At 37.2% G+C, this 21,704-nt stretch overlaps 1 protein-coding gene across 1 annotated transcript; it reads left to right on the top strand.

Annotated features, from left to right (window-relative positions):
* Window positions 1-189: 189 nt before the first annotated feature.
* On the top strand, window positions 190-21,033 carry LOC137296811 (uncharacterized). Its single transcript, XM_067828679.1, has 14 exons — window positions 190-331; window positions 1,206-1,357; window positions 3,348-3,440; window positions 3,649-3,729; window positions 8,542-8,610; window positions 9,120-9,245; window positions 10,019-10,078; window positions 10,674-10,746; window positions 12,336-12,408; window positions 13,281-13,371; window positions 14,655-14,749; window positions 15,137-15,297; window positions 16,593-16,667; window positions 16,900-21,033. Exons 2-14 carry the CDS (start codon window positions 1,265-1,267, stop codon window positions 17,082-17,084), a joined length of 1,275 nt encoding a protein of 424 aa, XP_067684780.1. The 5' UTR covers window positions 190-331; window positions 1,206-1,264; the 3' UTR covers window positions 17,085-21,033.
* The last annotated feature ends 671 nt before the right edge of the window (window positions 21,034-21,704 follow it).

Genomic DNA, 21,704 nt, shown 5'->3' on the forward strand with positions numbered 1-21,704 from the left:
CTACATATGAGACAAAATATCCGCGAGGAAATATATCACCATTTGTTCTAAATTTCCCTGTTATGTTTGGTTTTAGTTTACTTGAAGGTCCAAGTAACGTATTACTGACTACAGTATGACAATAGAACTCTTTATTTCGTAAATGAAGATCGTACAATCACGGAAGATGTAGCGTAATAATACACTCGTGTGTCTTTCCGGTTATTCACGAGCAGACGATGGGGAGGAATTTCAGCTTGTAGTTACATGGATTCTATTCGCTACAACACGTGTACGGCAATTGTTGTTAACAGGGAAATCGTCTGTCTAAAGCTGCTTCCTATACTACTTGGTAAAACCCCCATGGAATCTGCAAGCCTAAATCCTCAAGAACCGTCCACTAACATAACCGTTTTATCGGCGATACATCTTGCTTCATGCACTGCTTGTTCGAGCACTAGTACTCACTAGTCTGAATATATCACGCATGACAACATATAGATGGGTTCGGTGAACTGGCTAGACTCACTTCAACCGGTTTCTAGCATAAATGTTGAGTGATAGCTAGGTGTGTCAATATATGAACGTCTAAGGGGGATGGCTAAAAACATGGTTAATCTCTTTACAAAAGTGGTTTGTAAGGCGTGTTTGTGACTAATGCAGTTATGTTAAGGTTAATGCGTCAAACTACAAAAAAAGTAGAAATCTTTATAATTCATTGACTGACATCATGTTCATTGATTCATGACGTGGGATTCCAGTTATGGAGTCTGACACCTAAATTCAGTAAATCGCCACTTATGACAAGCAGGATTTGTTACTATGTTAGGATCGAACAATCTGAATTTGAATCACCACAGAGCATGTAAAGGCAGAGGCCACTTAGTCCTAAGTCACTGACAGCTACTGAGATATTTTGGTAGTACTTTCTTGTCTTCAGTTACAATTATCATGGATTGGAATAAAGAACTGACAATGGACCATTTTCAAGATTATTAACCACTTTTCGAATTTAGAAAGGGACACTGCCCTTGTATCAATAGTAAACATGAAAAATTGAATGGACCACATTTTATTCCTATGTGCTAAGTGGCTCATGCCACCTGCCCTTCCCAATTCCTGATTAGGTACATTAATCTTGATTGATTGAGAATCTATATCAGTGTAGATAACTCTGTATGGGCCAGCAATATATCTGTTTGCATTTTTGATTCTTCTTTCAACAGATGTATGATATGAACACGCATATGGCCAACCCAAGAAAAGAATTGTAAGAAATACTAAGATGGAACAACTTAAGTTTCGACAAATATGCATATTTGTCACTGGATGGCTATCGTATGCATCAACTTACCTGCTGAGGAAGCCTCTTGGTGTGGTAAGTAATGTACAAATTGAGTAAGAAACTAGCAACAAAATTCATTCTTATTTCTCAAGCTGTACAAAATCTCTTGTCTATTCCATCATGTCCATTTACGAAATATCAGAGGCTTGATTGGTTTGTACACACAAGACAATGCTTCGATGTTTATATTGTGTTTTTTTTGGTAACTGGATCTGCTTAGCTCTTTGGCATCCACATTTTACTTTCCCTGAGAAGAATTGTGGTTTCAAAATTTCTTCTAATAGCTTGGTTTCAGTTAAAGAAAATATAATTTCCTCATCTCATAAGTAACGTTTATGTAAATTTGTTTGTTCAGTAAACAGACTGCATAGTAATATGTATAAGTGTTCAGACAATTCCTATGTATACACTAAAAGCTTAAAGGTCACATGCAACCAAAAAATCAAACATAATTAAAACACATTTATCACTTATTCATGACATATAATATACATTGCTGCTTTTAAAAAAACAAATAAACAAAATTATAAGAGTACAATTGCGATTCAAAAGTGCAATATTTTGTACTTGGGCTTACTTCCCCCGAAACGAAGCCCTCAAGAGACCGAAGCCAGTCATAGCGGGTGGATGTGCACTCAAGTGTAACGACGGCTTCCGATTGGCTGTTTCATTTGCTGATATGCTGAGGGTTCATTGTGTGTACAGAAACATGATCTGTTTGATGGGCATTTTAGAAGTATGGCGAGTCACAAGAAATTAAGATTCTTTATGGATAACAACTTCTTTTGTGTACTTGATGCATCGTTTCAGTATGGATTCATATACTGTTAAGAAGACGTTATCCATGAAGAATGTATATAGAGATGTTAGGTTTTGAAAATACATTTTCTCTGAATTTGCGCTCGATCCAATCAAAAATCATCTCAGTAGAGATGGTAAACTACTGCGTGGCTGGAATCTGTCATTCATCAAAGTACAAAGCAGGACTTGAAACTGACAAGAGTTTGCACCAGTTTCCATCAGATCCAATCATCCAAAAAAAATGAATTTAGTTTGTTTGCAACCCACAGACATAAAAAGATGCCATGTGTGTGACACGTTCCTAATTACATAAAATGTGGCAGAGATTGAACTCAGGTGCACGAGTCATAAATCAATATGTTTTCTTTATGTCCTATAATCTGATAGGTGTTAAGTTCAAATTGCACGTGGTCAATGATTGAAGTTGTGTACTGCATGTTGTCTTTAGCAGACAGGCAGGCAGACATATAGGTGTGAATAAACCAGACACTGAGCTTTCTCTGTGACAAAGACTGCTTACCACAATCAACAAGTTTTTTTATGTAACGAGTAGATTATTTACTTGTTTGTGTACACAACCTAGATTAGACAACTGCTCACGACCTCAGATTCTGGGCATGCATACTGTTTCAAGCTCTGCGAACCTATTCTCTGTGCATGTGTTATGGACGCAGCGCAGCACAGCTGTTGAAACCAGTTTTCCCCCCAGCGCTGGGGGAAATTTAGTGAAACGTTTGAACTCCGATTTCGCGGGCTTTTTTTTCATAGGTTGAATTGGCATTTTTATGATTTTTTTCGGTAAGTGCATACTGAAATGTACCAGAATCTGCAAAGTTGTGTTTTACATTGCATGTGACCTTTAATTAGCACCCCATGTTCTTCATATAAAATCATGTCTGTACAAGTATGGCCCTGGAATTTGTTGCATATGCTCCACAGGGTTAAGATCAATTGTGGGTTATGTGAGGAGGTCTTTAGCTAAGTTGTCAAATATGAAAAACAATTTTCATATACAAAATCTGCTCTAGAACAAATTTTCACAAGTTTTTTCAGAATGCATGTCATAGCCCATATGTAAATGAAACAAATGACAAAGCCAAACACATGCACGTCCTCAGCTCGCATTTTTGTGCTTGGACTCATTTTCATTCGATTAAGGGTGACATCTGATCTCAGAGTTGTTGATATAAATTCTACATTGATATAAGTCATTCAATTTCAGGTGAAGGCTGACATGGAAAGGGTACTTGGATATAGCAAAGCACATCTGGGCTTGCTTGACACTGCTCTCCTTTTGCCATATGCAGTTATGCAGGTAATATCTATGTCAAATAGATTCTGGGAGATGAAGTCACTGGATAATTTTAAGCTTGTAATTTACAATTGTTGAAAAACTTTCTGCTGTCTGCTAACACTTCAGTGCGCTTTTGCTCAAACAATTAAAAGCAAATAAAGTACTGATTTGTTCCTAAGAAAATTGTAAGCAAGGATACAAGTGTCATGTTGGTTTTGTTCTTCTCCAGATGCTCCTTGGACCAGTTGGAGATAGATTTGGAGCACGAAGAACCTTTGGGCTTTGCCTGATTCTGTCAGCACTGTCAATGGTTTGTTGTAGCAATCAGACAGTATTATTCAAATCTTGACTATGTATGAAAGAAGCACCTTGCAGGTAGACAGTAGAGAATTCATATATCTTAGATCAGTGACAAACTACAGCTTATAATGCTTTGAGGCAGTTTGCACAGTCATTAAGTTTTGCTATGTTAATTTGGTTTTATGCTAGTTTAAACAATTATCCAGTAATAAACCTGAAATACCAACATTATCTGACTTGTTTCCAAAGCAAATGTGAATAGGTAACTGGTTGTATATTTTCTTTAAAAGGAATTGTAAGGACGACAGAAAGTAGATTATTTATATCCTCAAATGTTTCATTGTAAATAATATTTGTGAAATTCTTAAACTGATTACTCAGTCATCTATGTAGAATTAGTGTTAGTAGTAACACATGGTTAATCCTGAAACATTGTGCAGTCAGTTGCATGGTTAGGCACATATAGTCATGTCTGGTTAGGCATTACCACCAACAGTTATTAATACTGGCAAACAAGGATAAGTTGAGAACTGACCTGATAACTGACCAGTATTATCATGTATAAATGCCACCCACTGTGCTTGCCATTGTGACCAAAGGGGCCCCAGGGTGTCCGTGAGCAAGTGTAATGCAGTGGGTAAAGGAGTTACAGGGTTTACAGTTACATGTAAATGGAACTGGTTCACAAAGCAAAATAAATGTTTTCGGTCAGGGCCCCCTTCCTCAAAGCGATTGTAGTGCTAAGACAATCGTAAGTCTACGTTAAAGTATGGGCGGTACAACTGTCATAGCACTACAATTCCTTTGAGGAATGGGTCCCAGATCACTGAATCCTTATTCATCAAGTGATATACAGTCAAATCCCGATGAGTTGAATGTTGACATCTCGAAAATTATGCATAACTTGAGGTACCTGTTGATCCTGGGCATTTTTTCTACCATCATAGACATACATATGTTTTGAATACATCGATGGACCCATGAAGGTCCCGGGATAGAATAAGCCTTCAGCAACCGATGCTTGCTATGAAAGGCGACTATGCTTGTTGTAAAAGGTGATTAACGGGATCAGATGATCAGACTCGCTGACTTCATTGACACGTTATCGGTTGCTCAGATCGATGCTCATGTTGTTGATCACTGGATTGTCTGAACCAGACTTGATTATTTACAGACCGTTGCCATATAGCTGGAATATTGCTGAGTGCGGCATAAAACTAAACTCACTCACTCACTCGAATTTATTACTTGGTCCCTAGTGATTCGACTTATTGGGATTTGACTATATTTAATTTGTCGTGTAGGTAGAGTAAGGACAGTGTTAGTCAATCTAGAGATCACTTTAGTTTGATTTGGAATAACTCATTTAACAGAGAAATAAGGCTGTTACAATACACTCACATATTTGTTGAATCAAACTGTAGCCCTTCATGAATTCAATTCGTTATTTGTTGTCACAGTTACTGCAAGTAGTTATTACAACGTCAAATTAACAATCAACATAGGGGTTATTCGTATTCGTTACCCAATATTTGTAATACATGTCATAGTTGCCACATAGTGTATTCATTGGAGCCCTACAGAGTACACACAGGTCAATGATAACAACCTTTTCACTGTTGAAATTCTTCAAAGGCATTTAGAAGTTGGTGAGGTAATACAAGACACTATTATGGATGACAACTTCTTTAATTCTTTTAACATGACATTTCAAGGCTAATTCTTGCCCCTTCGTCAGGTGGATAATGAGCATAGGTAACACTGCAGAATATATATAGGTATACATGAAGCCAGAGAGGTAAGAGGTATATACAAGCAAATAAATGTAATTAGGTATGTACAATCACAGAGGAGAGATGAAAAGGATAAATGTTTTTACAGTGCATGGTTGTTTACATATCTGATAGATTAAGAGTCTATGGGTCCTTGTTGACACACCAGGCAGAGGGTAGGTACACACCTTGATCTCTATTGATCTGAGGTTCAAATCTTCTAATGTTGATAGCTTCCCAAAGCTTCCTTCTCCGCCAATCATTGATGTTGGAAGCCAGGATCTCGGTGTTTTCCAGTTGATGGAGTGGTTTGGATAGTTGACGGTATGTTCAGAGAGGGCCGATTTCAGATCTAATTTTCTTACTTAAGTTTTGTGCTCTTTGAGTCTGATGTTGAATGGTCTGCAGGTTTCACCTATGTAGCTGCTGCCGCAATCACAGTTTATCTTGCAGAAGCTGCCTCTGGGGTTGGGGTTGGTTTGATCACTGCCACCTCTTCCTTTTGCTATAAGGATGTTTTTCAATGTCTTATCAGAATAAAAGGTCACATCAACACTGGCAGTGTTTCTGAGGAGTTGACTGATTTGATGACTTATCTTGCCTTGGTATGGAATGTTGACTCGGATGGGTGCAGGCTCAGGTTTAGGGAGGCGGTGGTTCTGATGCTGGAGAGTTGTGGCTATAGTCTGGTCAACGAGTTTAGGGTATCCATTGAGGGTTATGAAAGTTCTCTTGAGGTGGTCGATTTCGTCTTGGAGGTGGGCTGGGTCACAGATGGCTTTGGCACATCTGGCCTGGGTGGAGACTATGGCTTGCTTTATTTGTGGATGGTGGTTGGATAGGTAGTGGATATACTGGTCTGTGTGGATGGGCTTTCGATAGACAGTGGGACCGATTCTTTCAGATGAGTTGTCAAGGGATACGTTTAGGAATGGCAGCTTGTGTTGGGCTTCTACTTCCATCGTGAACTGGATGCGGGCTTGTTGTTTGTTAAGGTGGTCAAGGGGTTCTGCAGGGTTGTGGTTGGGATCAAGGATAGTGAAAGTGTCATCAACTTTTCTATACCAACATAATGGTTGGAATGGCGATGTAAATAGGGCAGATTCTTCAAAGCTGGTCATGAAGATTTCAGTTATCAGCGGAGAGAGAGGTGAGCTCATGGGTAGGCCATGGATCTGCTGGTAGATGTTGTTCTGCCATGTGAAGTACGAGGTCTGGAAGCAGCTAGACACAAGGTTGATGATACTGTCAATGGTGAGTTTGGTGTCAAGGGTGTCAATACAACTAGTTAACTTAGCATGGAGAACATCAAGAGCTTCAGGTAGAGGGATGTTTGTGAACAAATCAACAACATCATAGCTGACCATACGGCCACATAACTTAGCGTCCAAGAGTTTTTGCTCAAAGGAAGAGGAGTCACTGATGAAGGATTTACCCTCCTTCCCCAAAGGGGCAAGCAGTCTTGCATGGAATTGGGCAGTGTTATAGAAGACAGACCCTCTGGAACACACAAGGATTCTAGTTTTTACAGGTTCTTTGTGAATCTTAACGGTTGCACGAGCATATGGAGATTGGCAGTTGATAGGATTTAACTTATTATGCACAATGTCATTAATCTGGTTGGTGTCATGGAGAGTCTTGAGAGTTTTCTTGTGCTGGCATTCAAGTTTGGCGGTGGGATCTTTGGGTAGGATCTTGTAAGTCGAAGTGTCACTGAGAGTTTTGGTCACAAGGTCATGGAAATCAGGAGTGTCCATGATAACGGATTATCTGTCTCGAAACGTTGTGACCTTGTATAATAAAGAAGTTGAACTGAAGAAGAGACTAGAATCTGTCTCGAAACGTTGTGGCCTTGAAGAAGAGACTAGAATCTGTCTCGAAACGTTGTGACCTTGTATAATAAAGAAGTTGAACCATAAAGCACTTTTAGTTTGTTGGTGTAGGTTTCATGGCTGATGGTTTTGCCAATGGGTTTGGATGCCATCTGCTGCTGGAGGTTGTTGAACTTCGTAGTCTGGCATTGTTTAATCTTGTCATTAAGGGAGGCGTTGTTGATGGTAGTCAGGGACTGGACTGGCAAGTGATCAAACCAACTCCAACCCCAGAGGCTGCATCTACAAGATAAACTGTGATTGCGGCAGCAGCTACATAGGTGAAACCTGCAGACCATTCAACATCAGACTCAAAGAGCACAAAACTTAAGTAAGAAAATTAGATCTGAAATCGGCCCTCTCTGAACACACCGTCAACTATCCAAACCACTCCATCAACTGGAAAACACCGAGATCCTGGCTTCCAACATCAATGATTGGCGGAGAAGGAAGCTTTGGGAAGCTATCAACATTAGAAGATTTGAACCTCAGATCAATAGATATCAAGGTGTGTACCTACCCTCTACCTGGTGTGTCAACAAGGACCCATAGACTCTTAATCTATCAGATGTGTAAACAACCATGCACTGTAAAAACATTTATCCTTTTCATCTCTCCTCTGTGATTGTACATACCTAATTACATTTATTTGCTTGTATATACCTCTTACCTCTCTGGCTTCATGTATACCTATGTATATTCTGCAGTGTTACCTATGCTCATTATCCACCTGACGAAGGGGCAAGAATTAGCCTTGAAATGTCATGTTAAAAGAATTAAAGAAGTTGTCATCCATAATAGTGTCTTGTATTACTTCTCACTGTTGCTTTTGAGTCTTTTGCGACTCATTATTCCTGCAACTCAAATATATGGAGAAGTCAACCTCAGTAAACAAAATGAGATAATGATTGAATGGCTTTCTGTCATATACAGTAGTAGAAATGTTCATTTAGATCATACAGTCAAGTCTCGTTTACCCAATATCACCTGTTGCATAGCAAACTGTTGGATTAACGAGGATGTCAGATTATCAAATGAGCCTAAATTACCTTTTTTTCAGTTTGTTACCAAGAAAAGCATCGGATAATGCCAACTTTTGGATAAACAGAGGTACATTTAATGTGATTTGACTGTATATGGATGAATATTGAACTGATGACTGTTTCTTTAATTTTTTAGATTACTTTTGGCTACTGGAGCAGTTTTTACATGTTATTCTTTCTCCTCTTCATCAATGGCACAGCTCAGGTATGAACTTGTTAAGAAATGAGACTTGTAATTTTGTCTCTGCATTCACTGGATCTTTTCCTTCATTTTGAACAAATTAAAATACAGTGGTGTGGTTGAAACACTTTTTTACATGTCAGGCAGCTTTTAGCAGTCTGTTAGTATTTAATGAAAATTATCTCTGCAGACCTGTCCATTTGGCCTCACTTAACATACATGCTAAGATAAAATGCTGATCAATATCTTAATTCTTTGACATATGATGAAATGACCCCTCTAATAGCTCTATAAACATTCAGGAAGACATGATCACATCTTGTGAGTGAGTAGAATTTATGACAAAGAAATTAGTAACCATCAGTATCAGAATGAGTCTCTCATACATCTACAGTTGTGAATTTCTCCACATTCATCTCTATAGATGATCATGAAAACAGTATTTTCCTTTTTTCTCTTTGAACAGCTATCATAGATGCCTAACAAATATGTTCTGATTGAATATGATGCTCATGTTTTTCTTTCTGTGACAGTCCCAATGCTGGCCCAACTGCACCAAGGCTTTGCTATCATGGATACCTGACAACATCAAAAATGGTGTATTTGGCATGTTTGGCACATGTGCCTTTGCTGGCGGTATTTTTGGTACCTTACTAGCTGTAAGTTAACCTGTATGTAGTGATTTATGGAATGTGTAGGTTTGCATATATTACTGGTATATTGCTTTGAACATTACATATGCTGAAACAGATATATGAGGAATTGTCATCAAAGTTTGTTTGGTTTATGTCAATCTTTACTCGTCAGTCTATATTTTATGTTTATATAATTATAATGCTTTCTGGAATGTGTATGGTTATCTCAAGAGTTATTTGGTATGATTTATTGAACAATGCGTCTAGAGCATTAAGTATGTTGTGTGTTATGTATCCTTGTGTGAGGAACATTTGACAACATGCTTTCACTAGTATTAGACAAAATATTATGGATTCACCTGATGTAGGAGCAAGGAAAAGCCCAGAAACAATGTGGACACAATAAAGTGTGTAAGCGAGTTTAGTTTTATGCCACACTCAACAATATTCAAGCCATATGGTGGCAGTCTGTAAATGATTTAGTCTGGACCATCTCAATCCAGTGATCAAACACAAGAGCATTGATCTGTCCATTTGGGATACAATGACATGTGTCAACGAAGTCTGCGAGTCTGACCACACAATACCATTAGTCAACTGGAACGGCAAGCATGGGTTATTGAAGACCAGTTCCAACCCAGATCTTCAGGGGTATATACAGACAATAATGAAGAAGTTGACATTCATAAAATATTGTCTTATACTGAAATACCAACTTCTATAAGTCTCTCAAGAACCTTAACTAATTATAGTATATTATGAAATGAAAATTATTTATTTCACAATTTCTGTTACAGGTATATCTGCAGACCAACTATGGTTGGAGATACTGCTTTACGTTACCATCAGTGATTGTGGTGGGTTGTATACTCGACATATACAAAAGGCCTACGGATTCAAAATTAGACTTGGCGCAAAGAAATCTGTATAGCTATTGGCGTCATAAGAGGCAAAAAAAATTGAAAGGATGGTAGGAATTGATGACTGAGTTGAAGTAGTGTCATATATTGTTTAGACAGTGTTAGACATTGTCTGTGACATCAATCATGTAGGATTGTCATCAGCAGTATTTGTTTTATTCTAAAGCAGTTGAATAACCTGCAGTTGAAAACTCCCTTTAACCAAATTCATGTATTGAGTGACAAATGGAATGAGAATCAAGCTTAAGTGTTGGTGAAAGTACCCAGACATTCTGGATCCCAGCCAGAGATAAGTCTACAGCCTCTGTTTTATCTGGCCCATCCTGTTAGCAAGCTGCCTTGATATAGAGGAGTAATGCTGATAGGTCATCATTCCACTTACATTTTAGAAACTACCAATTAGTGCAAATGAATGGATGTTAAAGACATTCATCTTTGAGGGTGTTTTAACAGTTATGTTAAGATGTGTATGTTATTGTTGTATGTGATCTAGTTGTGAAGGGTTACAGCTTTTCCGTTTCTGTGTTATTAGGCTGGCCTTGGTGTCCTTGTGCTGGTGTTTTTTGTCACTGCGGAGGAAGCAGGTGTTACTGTACCTGGAAAGGGTAACGTATGTTTTAGGTCACTTTATGTTTTAGACAACACTTCAGTCTGGTTGGGTTCGAGGTTGGCCTTGATCGTTACTGTACCTGGAAAGGGTAACATATATTTTACATTATTACCCACTTGGTCAACTAATCTCGTACATCACAAGAGTATTGTATTGCATTGAACTGTGTCGTAACGACTTGACCTGAGGTTTCTAAAGATTTGATTTGATAACCAATTACCTCTTAATAGGTCATGTGACAGAACTACTTTTTCATTCATAACAAACACGTGAATTCATTCATTCTACAACATACAAGCATTGTGGGAATGTAAACATTGCCAACGTAGCCATGTCGCCGTTTGATTGAGAGTCAAGTGTGACATTATATCTGTCGAAAAACAAACACAATGTTTCCACCAATAATGTTAGCAACTGCAGACACCAAGAAACGGGATGCTACAGACTAGTTTACTGTAGGCTGTACAAGGCGATGAACTGACATGCATCATGACTTTGGTTATCAAAGGTGCAGACATAGTGAGGTCATTACAGTGTGATGTCATACAAAAAGTGTACAACAGTACAAAATTCTTCCGCAACCTCTTTATGGAACAGCATTGAGTTTGAAACCATGGAAATAACAAAATTACGCCATTTGTCAATTTACTGCTTGTAGGACGTGGCTAATAATTAAAATACCACACTCAGTCTCATTACATACAAATTATACGAGACACATGACCTTCCTATGGTATCTGATATCGTTTCGTATAATGCATATGTAATGAGACCTCTTGTAGTATTCTCTGTTTACACATGAGACAACACTTAAGTCTTCTTGGGGTCCCAGGTGGCCTTTATTGTCACAATACCTGGAAAAAGTAACACATTCTACTCATAAGTCACTTTACGCATTAGACCACACTTCAGTCTTGTTGGGGTCTCGGTTGGCCGCCAAGTCTTAAGTCACCACAGTTAACTGTTTCAGGTTGCATAGCTGGGGATGCCAGAAACCTATGAAAGCCTCTAATCCCTGTTAGTGCCAAATATGTTTTTTATATTTTTAGATTTATCCAAAGTGGCATAGATAATGTTAAGAAACCTGCATTGGTTTGGACTTCCGTCCCATGTTAAGCTGATAGAATACTGTCAAGAAAGAATACTCAGTTACTCAAATTCTGCCTGCCTAGTCATTCATTCCATAACATGTGGACTCATGAAGATCCGGTATGGAATTGGTCTTCAGCAACCCATGTTTGTGGAAAGATTTTTAGGCAACTAACTGAAATGAATGGTTACATATCTTTGTTGACGCATGCCATGGTGTCCCTATTGCGTATGTCAGTGCTCATACTGTTGATCTCTGGATTGTCTGGTCCAGATTGAATTATTTACAGACTGCTGCCATACAGCTGGAATATTGCTGAGTGTGACCATAAGAGGAGTATTAATGTTTTTATGATGCTTCTACTCAGTGCAGAAGGTGCTACTAACCTTCAAATCCATATAATTCTAGTTACAAAGACTTTGCCTTATGTGGCAACATATGAAACCCCCCCCTTTGTAGAATAACTAATTGTAGGGTATTCTATATTTTTACAGAACTGAAGAACATTACGAATGGATCTGCTATTGCTACAGAGAATTCTGGTCTGCTACAACTGATAAAGATACCGTAAGTTTTCAATTTATGTTGTTTGTAAAGCTCGAATAAACACACAGCATGGTAAATGTGATACAAAAAGTCAAGTGAGGTGGTGAATATGAAACATTATTCATGAATAATCACAAAATCTGTTCAGAAAACCAATTTTTTTTAGTAAGCTGGAAGATAAACATACTTATACAAGCCCTTCCTGTGATAATTGATTGGTATGACACTTTTGTTCAACTAATCAATGGTGTTCAACAATCAATTGAGATCACAAATACCAAATGTAATTAGGAAGATGATTATTTTCTGGTTACTGAAATCAAGATGTTTAAACACATCAAGTTGGAATATATTCTATATTCATGATGCACACGTTTTGTGATCTGTTTATTATATACACGGTGGGAAAACAGTGTGATCCATGATGGCATATCAAGCAGATGATGCCAGATGTAATTAAAACAGAAGGGAGAGAACTCTGTCATGACTGATGAATAAAAATGAACAAATGGAAATTTTGATTGAAAAATATTACTAATCCCCAGCACACCAAAAGGGAATTTTAATTATCCGCAAACCTAATGTTTGGTTTCGTTGACATTTTTGGTTAAAAACTGCATGAATTGAGTTACGATGTTAATTCAAAATACTGAAATGCAACAGAAATTTTAGCTTGGCATTATAATGACACTATCATTGAATATCACTGAATAACCTAGTTTGGTAACACAACATTCATGGGATAACTTTCAACTGGTTACACAACACCTGTCTCAAACAACCAAAGTCATCTCATAAAGATTTTCAGTACATGTGTTTAATACGAGGAAGCCCAAACTACACGTTGAAGATGCCCTTACATCTGAAATCTGATACCTTTTTATTTATTTCAGTGCTTTGCTGGAAATTGCAGTAACCATGTTCTGTCTGAAGATCGTTCGTTACTGTATGTACATGTGGCTTCCAATGTATCTCCTTCAGCATGTAAGTAGACACAACTAGTAGTGGTCCGAGTATTTGAAATAATCAAAGATTGGTTGCAATGATTAAATGATGAAGTAATTGATCATGTTTTCTCATAATCAGACTCAAACAATTTGGAACACTTGTTTACATTAACAATATTTTTAGAAGGTTGGTTTGTCTGTCATTAAATTTACATTTCATAAGCACTACAAGTTCATACTAGGTCAGGGACATTTCACCGATGCATCGCGGTACATTTCAGTTTGATACAGCTGTCATATCGTCGACTGGTGTATTGATACAAAATGATGCACATTTGTTTTTCGAAACGGTAGCATCTGAAACTTGTTAAGATACTTACCTAGAGAAAAATACACAAGTATGATAGAATTGCTTGCTTGTTTATTACAGTCGTGTTATTGTTACACACAAATACCTTGATTTTACATCTTAATACTGTGTCGTTGTTTCAAGGTGTATATATTGTGATACATTCTGTATCGCGATATGTATCGTATAGTGACTTAGTGTATTGTTACAGTCCAAGTTCATACCAGGTCATGATTGAATTTATCTTAAAGACTCCTGAAAATCGATTTCCCTAACTATACTTATCCTTAAAAGCTATGAAATTTGCAAATGCATTTTGTGCAATTTGAAAAAGAAAACTCTAAAGAATTAAATGCCTTTTCCTTTAATTTGTTTTTTGCACCTATTACAGAAAAAATATGTTTAATGATTGATAGGTTGTAATGGGCGAATAATCAGTTATGAGATTATATACAATTCCCAACACTAGGGACCGCTATGGAAGTTGTTCTTCAGGAATGTGAAATATATCTGTACCTCATCTGACGTAAATCCACTATATCTCAAAATCTCGTGCTCTTGGAAATTCTGTTATACAAGAATGCTATATGTGTTACATATCTAACTGTCCTTGAGTGAGTGAATATTGTTATGCCTCACTCAGCAATATTCCAGTTATATGGCAGCAGTCTGTAAATCCAGTGCTCAAGCACATGAGCATCAATCCATGCAATTGGGAATCGATGACATATATCAATCAAGTCTGCGAGCCTGACCACCCAATCCTGTTAGTAGACTCTTATGACAAGCATGGGTTACTGAAGATCAATTTTAACCTTGATGCTGGAGGGGGTCTTTGATAGGGTATTTTTTCCAAAGAGCTTGCTGACTGAATGACGAAAATCAAACATACTCTGTGAAATTGATCATGATGCTCTTCTGCATTATTCTCAAGAAAGCTAGTGAGTTTAGACTTTTGACCTGTATTTCAGTTAAACTATTCCCAAAGTCTGGCTGGTGTGTGCTCAACAACATTTGAGGTCGGAGGAGTACTAGGAAGTGCTCTTTTAGGACTTGTACTTGACAGGTAAACTCCCCTTCTCAGCACCAATTTTCTCATTGCTTTTTTACCAATATTCACAGGGCAAGTTTCATGAACGTTTAACTCACAAAGTCTGTTAAGTTTGAGTGACTGAGTGTGAGTGAGTCAACTTAGTTTTACACTGATTTAAATTGCTTTTCCAGCAATATCATATAGGGGGACACCAGAAATTGGCTTCCCTGTGGGGAATCTATCCATGGTCTTTGATGTGACAAGCGATCACTTTAACCACTTATTGTACTCTCAAGTTAAAATCTCCAAATATATATGGTTTGTGTTGTTGTAAGATGATCATGGCAGTTTTGTTTGATAAACACATTTGTGAAAATTGATATTTGTTACCCATTATTGAACTTTGTTGTTGTGTTGTAGGTATTTTCCTGGGCGTTCTCTACACGGCACCTGGCTGTCCATTCTTCTATCCACAGCGTCACTGATTCTGTTCCTATATACAAGCTCAATGGGGAAAGTTGTAAACTCAGTATTTATGTTCCTTGCAGGAGCGTTTAATGCTGGGCCAGACACCTTATTAGGTAACATATGTATGATATTTGCACAGAGATATCTAAACATGACATGAAAGTACAATTTACAGTACAATACAAAGTTTCAGAATTTTTAAACAGGATGGTTGGTGTTTTGATAGGTGAGGGTATTTCCAAAGTAGGTAAGATGTAAAATTTAAAATCCAATATGGCTGCAGGAAGATTGAAGCGGTTGTCATTTGGATATTTTGTATTGAGATGATTCTTGGAAGTTTGGAAACTTTTCTTTCTGTTGATGTAGAGGGAGTACGGTTTTGAGGACATGTACCCAAAACAAAGTGAAATATAATCTGTTTACCTTGCATCCAGTCAAAAACCTAAACCTAGAAAGTATTTGGGTTAATTATAGCAGATCAGCAGGGCAAACTATTTCAGATAACTTGTTTCTGATATATCTGCCCTCGATCATGGGGCTTTTTGCATATGGATTTCTGTACTATCTGATATTCTACCATCAGTGTAGACATACAAAAAATGTACATAATCAAGCCAAATTATATCAATAAAACACACAAACATGTACAAACCCATGCAAACTTTTAATATTTTCTATTCCGCAGAAACCTGACAGAATTTAATCAAATCTAATGTGACCGCCCCTTGGTTGAAATAGAACAGTTTCAGGAAATAAATAGTTCGGACAATTACCAAACAGTAGCACTTTTGACAAACAAGTAAGAACATGAGTTAGTAAGTGTAGTTTTTCATCACACTCAGCAATATTTCATCTATATTACATCAATCTGTACATTACTGAGTCTGGACCAGACAATTAATTCAATGATCAACATCGATCTTCACAATTGGGATACCATGACTTGTGTCAACCAAGTAAACGAATCTGAATACCCAATCACATTCGTATCCTCTTAAAACAAGCATAGGTTACTGAAAATCAATTCTAACCCGCATCTCCACAGGTTCACAAGAACATGACATGCTCAGCTTCTGACAGTGGTGTGCAGTTAAACATGCACACCCCACTCGGACACATCATACTGACTCGAGACTGACCAGTCGTTGTTGTACCCAATAATGTATTTTGGTATAACGTGGTCGGGGATTGAATCCTGCTGCCTTCCATTCTCCTTGCAGACGCTCTAACGCCTTCATCACTGAGGTGTCCAGTCAGTGAAGAGGGCTGCTGGTTATATAAGTAGTTTTGGAACAAAAAGTAGTTTAAAAAATCTGATTACTGTAAGGCTTCCAGTGGTAGACTTGGAGCAGTTGTGGAATGAAGTATGTGCACCTAGTGTTATTTGATTTTATGTTTTACATTTCAGGAGGTGCCATACCACTGGAGTTGGGAGAGAGAGATGATCGTAAAGCAGGGGCAGCAACAGTTGGACTTGTCAATGGTATTTTACAATCAAATAGAATTCAGTCTAGGATAGGCAGTTGAACAACATTGTTTGAATAAGCATTGAAACAGACCACCACAGTCTTTTTCAACTGTATATGATGTATTTCAGCAAGTATATAACCTTGTATAATAATGTGGTCATTTCACATAGTTACTGTCTTGAAGGCATGACAGTCAAGCCCTTAATTTCTCTCATATGTTTCCTATTGTTTGTGATTGTTTTCTAGGTTTCGGGAGTGTTGGAACCTGCATAGAAGGACCAGTGATAGGCCTGATATCCAGTAGGTATGGCTGGGCCGGGATGTTCTACCTGATGATAGGCCTGTCTGCTGTAGGCGTAGCTGCCAGCTTCCGTGCTGCTCGAATCTATCACAGAGCCAAAGACACAGCATCTGCACATCAAACAGTTTGATAAGATTTTTTTGTCTCAAAACATATTTTTATTTTTACAAAACTCTTTTATTGTACATAAAGACATAATGACATGTTCATATTATAGGTATGAACTTGCATACAGTTGTTATTGTTGCTGCCACTTTGTTATTGTATAAAAATATGCTTTGATCAAACTCATTAATTTAATGTATTTTGAAATGTTTAATAATATTGATCTAGTGTTTCTGTTAGCTTAACATCCTGTCCATGCATCCTTTCGTGTGTCTATTTAAAGCAGTATCTACCATAGTTAATGACACCTTGACCAGGTAGCAGTATAATTTTATGGACATCATAGTTACTATGGTATAGAACCATTTTGCTGTCTAAAGCCAAACAGCTGAATCTCAATAATGAGATTGCCCCCCACTAAACATGATAGTCCATATGGCTGGCTATTGATATAGATAATAGAGATTGATAATCAGTCACAAAATATTACAGAAATAACTGGACAAAATGTTTGAAAAGGTCCAAAATCAACTAATCTGTGTTATTTGTGATTGGTGACACATAGAGTCCACACCTCAGGCCTAAGAGTCAGGCACCTAGACTAGATAAAATTCTTTTGCACATTCAATAAAACAAATCTCATTTGTAATTATGAAACCCTTTTCAGAAATATAAATGGAAATATGAGGTGACCTGGTTATCATTACATCAGAATATGTGTTTAACAAATATGTTTTTCTCCTTCTTTCAGGTGTATGAAGGAGCTCTTAATTCTTTGAAATAGAGTAAAAAGTAAACAGCAATACAATGTATCATAACTTCGGTGATATTAAGATGCCCTGGAATAGAGTTATCATTCTTGTTTGAAGTAGTTCTGATGTTCCATTATGAAATCCTTCGAGAGGGGCACAAGTCACTATTAAGCTTGTCCTGGAGTAACATGAGTTGGTCACGAATGCTTCCCCACTGTTGCTCTTATGTCAAAAAGGGATTCTGTTCTAGCTGGCTACTTCTTCCCCACCCTTGGTTTTATGTCAAAAGTGGGGCATTCTGGCCAAGCTAGACTACTTCTTCCCTACCCATTGTATAAAATTAAAAGGGGGAGATTCTGGCATAGCCAGGCTACCTCTTCCCCACCCTTGTTTCTATATCAAAATGGGGAGATTCTGGCCTAACTAGGCTACTTCTTCCACACTGTTGCTCTTCCGTCTGAAGGGGGAGATTCAGGTATAGCTAGGCTACTTTGGATTGAATGAGAGTCCATAACAAAGATCAAAGAGAATTAATCAAATTAAAGCATAAATAGGCACTTTTCTTGTCATATTTTATACAAAGTGGCCTTGATTTCAATGTTGAAGTAAACATGATTTTAGAATTTACCACTGTATGAGTGGGTTTTCTTGGTTTTGTTTGTTTGGTTTTTTTTGTTTTGGCTTTTCAGTTTGAATGTGACAAAAACAGGTTTCATATGTGTTAAACATGAAATACTTTGGTTGGTTCTGCTTAAAACATTTCTATTTCAGCTTGGAGGTGTCTGATTGGGAGGATTTCTCAGTTAGAGATAGAATCTACTTTTGAATTCTGATGTATTTATGCATTTTATCATACATGTCAAGCTTCCATTTGTGAAAATGAAATATTTCAATCCTAATCTCTAAGTTTTGATGCTTTAAAATGAAGAAAGTCCTGTATCTCCCAGGTGGTGTAGCATATCATGATGTCATATTTTTTGTATATTTGTAATAGTGTTCATTGCACAGTTAAATGTGAACTGACACATCCTCTGTATGAAGTATAGATCACGCTCAGTCATGCACAAGAAATAGGAACTAACCTTTAGGAAAGAAATGTGTGATTATGGCAGAGTACAGAGGGAATAAGAATGAACATTAGTTACCACTTGCAGGGATTGGGAAAGGCAGAGACCATGGGCCATTTTGCACTTTACAATAAATAATGGCCCACTGAAAATTTGAAGTGTACTATCAATAGAATGGCAATGGCCCATTCTAAATTCAGAAAATGGCTAATAATCCTGAACATCCTGGCCCATTGTCAAAGTTCTCTACCCCAATCCATGCACTTGTACCATGACCATTGTATCATAGGGCAGCAATGATTGACTCAGACCTCGATTTGATTCAATTTTTGATGTTCAACCCTTGATTTGATCAATTCTTATTCGACTCTACATAAAGTGAAAACATCAGGTTTCGTTTCACTCTCAGTTGACTTTTTTAGCATGAAATCCATCGTCAAATCGGCTGTGTCTACTAACAACAGTTCTCATTTGATAAATAGTCTGATGTCATCCAATCACATTTTGCTTTGTTTCAGCACTGGAAACTGCTGAGTTACAATTGAATTCACATTTAGGTTCTTATTGTCTGGAAATGATTTTTGATATGTACCTGTATTCAGATATCAGATAGTGATAATGGTTCTCAAAAATCTTCACTTATGCGTCGGATTCAATTTTTGATCATTGCAGCCCTACTGTTTCATCATGTAAGCTCTGATTAGGGATGAAATGGTATGGACTTACCATGACATGGTATGGATTGTGGTACAGGGTCTTAGCTTCAGTAAATTTTTGGTCAGTATAAGAGTAGAGAAGTTGGTGGTACAAAAACCTTGAATTCCAAATTTTTGGATTGTGTTGTTGTATACTGAACCAATGGTAAAATTCTGAGGTTCTTTTAATACTACAGAATACTATTTCACCCCTGGGTCTGATATCATATGATTTTTGTACATATATATATTTCATTTTGTGAACTTTGTATATTTACACCTCTAACTATAGAATTTGGCACTGGCCTCAGTCCTGGGTGCTTGGTAATTAGTTCTGAATAATTCGTGCAAAGTATGTCATCATATTTCGTGTTGAAAGTTATTGAATGAATTATTTGATCGAGCAGACTTTTCATCTTTCCTTGCCAACAAGTCATCTTGAACTTGATTTCTGAATTTAAGGTCATGTACCATTACAGAAGAAAATGCTGAGAGATCTTACTGTGTGTGTTCCAAGGTACTTAGCAGAATGCAAGAATTGTAAGAAATATTTTTTAAAAAGTGTGAGGGTATGTGCCTGTGAATATGGATGAGGGTGTTCGTAGGTCCCAGTACAATTCTTCCACACCAATACAACCTGGTGAGGATAGGTTCAAGTGGTGTACATTGCTGTTCATAACAATATCCCTCACAGCAGTAACACTATGCTTTTACCATGTTACGGTATGTGTTGCAGTACAAGGCCTTCTTGTCGGTTTGGTACATGAAATATGATCATAATGCAGAAAATTGGCAAGAGCCAAATCTAGATAGATTTTGACAAAATGGTTCGACTTCTAGACATTTTTTAAAAGGTTTGAAAATTTTTAAAAAAGGAATGAAACCGAAAATACTGAAATGTTTATTGCATTATGCATGCTGAACCGAAGGCAATATACCATGATTCTGATAATACTGCGGTATATTGTTTCACCCAGTCCCCCAGTGTTCAAGAATAGTCACCAAAGGTCTCCCACAGAATGGATTACAAACCATTTATCAACAGTAATCCTACCCTTATTGCACAACTACATACGTAATTAACACAGATGTATTTGAAATGTTCATGTACTTCGTGTGTGTGTTTGATACAAAGAGTGTATGGATATTTATTCTGAGTACCTTTACTGGATTATAGTAGTATCGGTGATTGTGATTGGTATTACATCAGACTGTGTCTATCTTTTGTGTGTAACTTTACATGCATACACTAATATGTCTTTGGTTTTCTTTTCAATTAACGAGATTTTGTGGTATCCACAATGGTTTTATTGTAAAATATATTCCAGTAATACTTAGAGAGATAATCAGTTAATGTTCTGGAAGGGATTATTTCATAAAATTTACATATCACTATTGAATTAGTGTATTTGTAAGCATCCTTTTATAATTTTTCATTGAATGAAATTCATCAACAGTCAGTGTGTGTGGGTTTTTTTGTTCTATTTATTTGTTGTTGTAGTCAGCTTTATGTGTTTTCAGTTAGTGTTAGGGTCACTAGGGTTAGTGTTGGGTCAAGGCACCTCCAAGTCATAAGGCATGACTGATATTGTTATTGTAGACACATGCAGAAGTTCATTTCTCATGCTGTCAGCCACTGGTTTGTCTTGTCCTAATATGGTTATCTTCTTGATGCAAAATAATAGCTGTAATGTTGCTGACACCAGTGTCAGATAATACTCTCTTCTGGCTCTCGGAATCTCTGTAATGGCAGAATTGGTTCTCTTCACGTGTCAGTTACAAGAGGCAATTTCAAGTGTTTTTGCTGAAAGGAAATTTGACTTCTGTGCTGAAAGTCCACCTACATTACACATATATAAAATACACATTGCAAAAAGTTACAACTGTTTACTCCAACAACCAATGATATCTCACCATTGTTAGAGGTGAAACATATCTTACAGCATAAACTAATGCATTATTTTTAAATGTGTTGGTGCAGACATTCAGCTACAGGATCATAGACTTCCTCTCCTAAACCTCTAATATGATTAAAATTCGTGTTGATGTAAAACTAAATGGGCATCTCACATAAGATTATTGACCTTTGATCACCATCGTCAATAACTCAAACCACACAAAAATGTAAATA

The sequence above is a fragment of the Haliotis asinina genome, chromosome 9, assembly GCF_037392515.1.
Source record: "Haliotis asinina isolate JCU_RB_2024 chromosome 9, JCU_Hal_asi_v2, whole genome shotgun sequence".
Taxonomy (NCBI): Eukaryota; Metazoa; Mollusca; class Gastropoda; order Lepetellida; family Haliotidae; genus Haliotis; species Haliotis asinina.